Here is a 1778-nt window from a genome sequence, read left to right as displayed (position 1 = left end):
TTTTTTTTTTTTTTTTTGAGATGGAGTCTCACTCTGTCGCCCAGGCTGGAGTGCAGTGGTGCGATCTCAGCTCATTGCAACCTCTACTTGCTGAGTTCAAGCAATTCTCCTGCCTCAACCTCCTGTGTAGCTGGGATTACAGGCGTGTGCCACCACACCTGGCGAATTGTTTTGTATTTTTAGTAGAGACGGGGTTTCTCCATGTTTCTCTGAGCTGTGAGCGGGGAAGAAAATGGACATGGAGCCCAGCAGGCAGCCCCAATGTCCCCACAGAGAGAGCACTCACTGCCTCCTCGAATGTTGATGATCAGACTCCCGTTGATGACGGTGCATCCTCGGAGCTCCTGGGCAGACGTCACTGAGTCGATGGTCTTCTCGCCTTCTAGGAGGTGGCATACCTTGGGACAGGGACCCAGGCACGGGGTGCACAGCAAGCTAAGGCAGAGCAGACAGAGAGAGGGATAAGGGTGTTCAAAGTCCCTCAGATATCTCCGGCATCTTTCTGCCTGAGATGCTATTTCTTTGTATGTGCGTGAGACAGAGTCTTGCTCTGTTGCCCAAGCTGGAAGGCAGTGGTGCGATCTCAGCTCACTGCAACCTCTGCCTCCTGGGTTCAAGAGATTCTCCTGCCTCAGCCTCCACAGTAGCTGGGATTACAGGTGCCCACGACCACGCCCAGCTAATTTTCTTATTTTTGAGTAGAGACGGGGTTTCACCATGTTGACCAGGCTGGTCTCGAACTCCTGACCTCAAGTGATCCACTCGCCTCAGCCTCCCAAAGTGCTGGGATTACAGGTGTGAGCCACTGCACCTGGCCCTTTCTGCCTGAGATGGTATTTCTGAAAACGCAGTCTGCCGATCTACCATAGGGCATATTGCTTGATTGCTAAAATTGTAGATTCTGGAGCTGGGTGTGGTGGCTCCCACCTGTCATCTCTGCACTTTGAGAGGCCAAGGAGGGAGTGTTGCTTGAGCCTGGGAGTTCGAGATCAGCCTGGGAAGACAGCATACCATGCAGGGTCTCAAGTGATGGCACGAGTCCATCATGCTACGGCAAGGTCTTCTGACCTCAGCATTGTTCACATCTGGGGCCAAGTAACTCTCCACTGCGGTGGTGAGGGTGGCATCCTGTGCATTGGACGATATTAGGCAGCATCCCTAGGCTCCACTCACGAGATGCCAGTAGCATCCCTCCCATAAGTTGTGGCAATTAAAAATGTCCTCCAGGCCAGGCGCAGTGACTCACGCCTGTAATCCCAGCACTGTGGGAGCCTGGCCAACATGGTGAAACCCTGTCTCTACTAAAAATACAAAAATTAGCCAGGTGTAGTGGTGCCCACCTGTAATCCCAACTACTGGGGAGACTGAGGCAGGAGAATCACTTGAACCCGAGAGGCAGTGGCTGCAGTGAGCCAAGATCGTGCCTCTGCACTCCAGTCTGGGTGACAGAGTGAGACTCTGTCTCAAAAAAATAAAAAAATTGTAGCACCTTCCCCCTTTCTCTCTTCCTCCAGTCGTGTAAGATGTGCCTGCCTCCCCTTCACTTTCCCCCATGACTGTAAGTTTCCTGAGGCTTCCCCAGAAGCAGAAGCCGCTATGCTTCCTGTACAGCCTGCAGGGCCATGAGCCAATTAAATCTCTTTTCTTTATAAATTACCCAGTTCCAGGTATTTCTTTCTTTTTTTCTTTTTTTTTTTTTTTTCTTTTTTCCTATGAGACTGAGTTTTGCTCTTGTTGCCCAGGCTGGAGTGCAATGGTGCCATCTCAGCTCACCGTAA

At 51.3% G+C, this 1778-nt stretch overlaps 1 protein-coding gene across 1 annotated transcript in view; it reads right to left on the bottom strand.

Moving 5' to 3' along the window:
- The window catches only part of INSR (insulin receptor), a 218702-nt gene that overhangs the window by 76029 nt on the left and 140895 nt on the right, over positions 1-1778 (bottom strand). Inside the window, exon 3 of the mRNA XM_011982063.1 lies at positions 287-435. Coding sequence (XP_011837453.1) covers positions 287-435 — 149 coding nt within the window. The remainder of the gene's footprint in view (positions 1-286; positions 436-1778) is intronic.

Source organism: Mandrillus leucophaeus, unplaced genomic scaffold, assembly GCF_000951045.1.
Source record: "Mandrillus leucophaeus isolate KB7577 unplaced genomic scaffold, Mleu.le_1.0 Scaffold234, whole genome shotgun sequence".
NCBI lineage: Eukaryota > Metazoa > Chordata > Mammalia > Primates > Cercopithecidae > Mandrillus > Mandrillus leucophaeus.
Note: the sequence above shows the minus strand (reverse complement) of the source record. Positions and strands in the feature narration are given on the sequence as shown.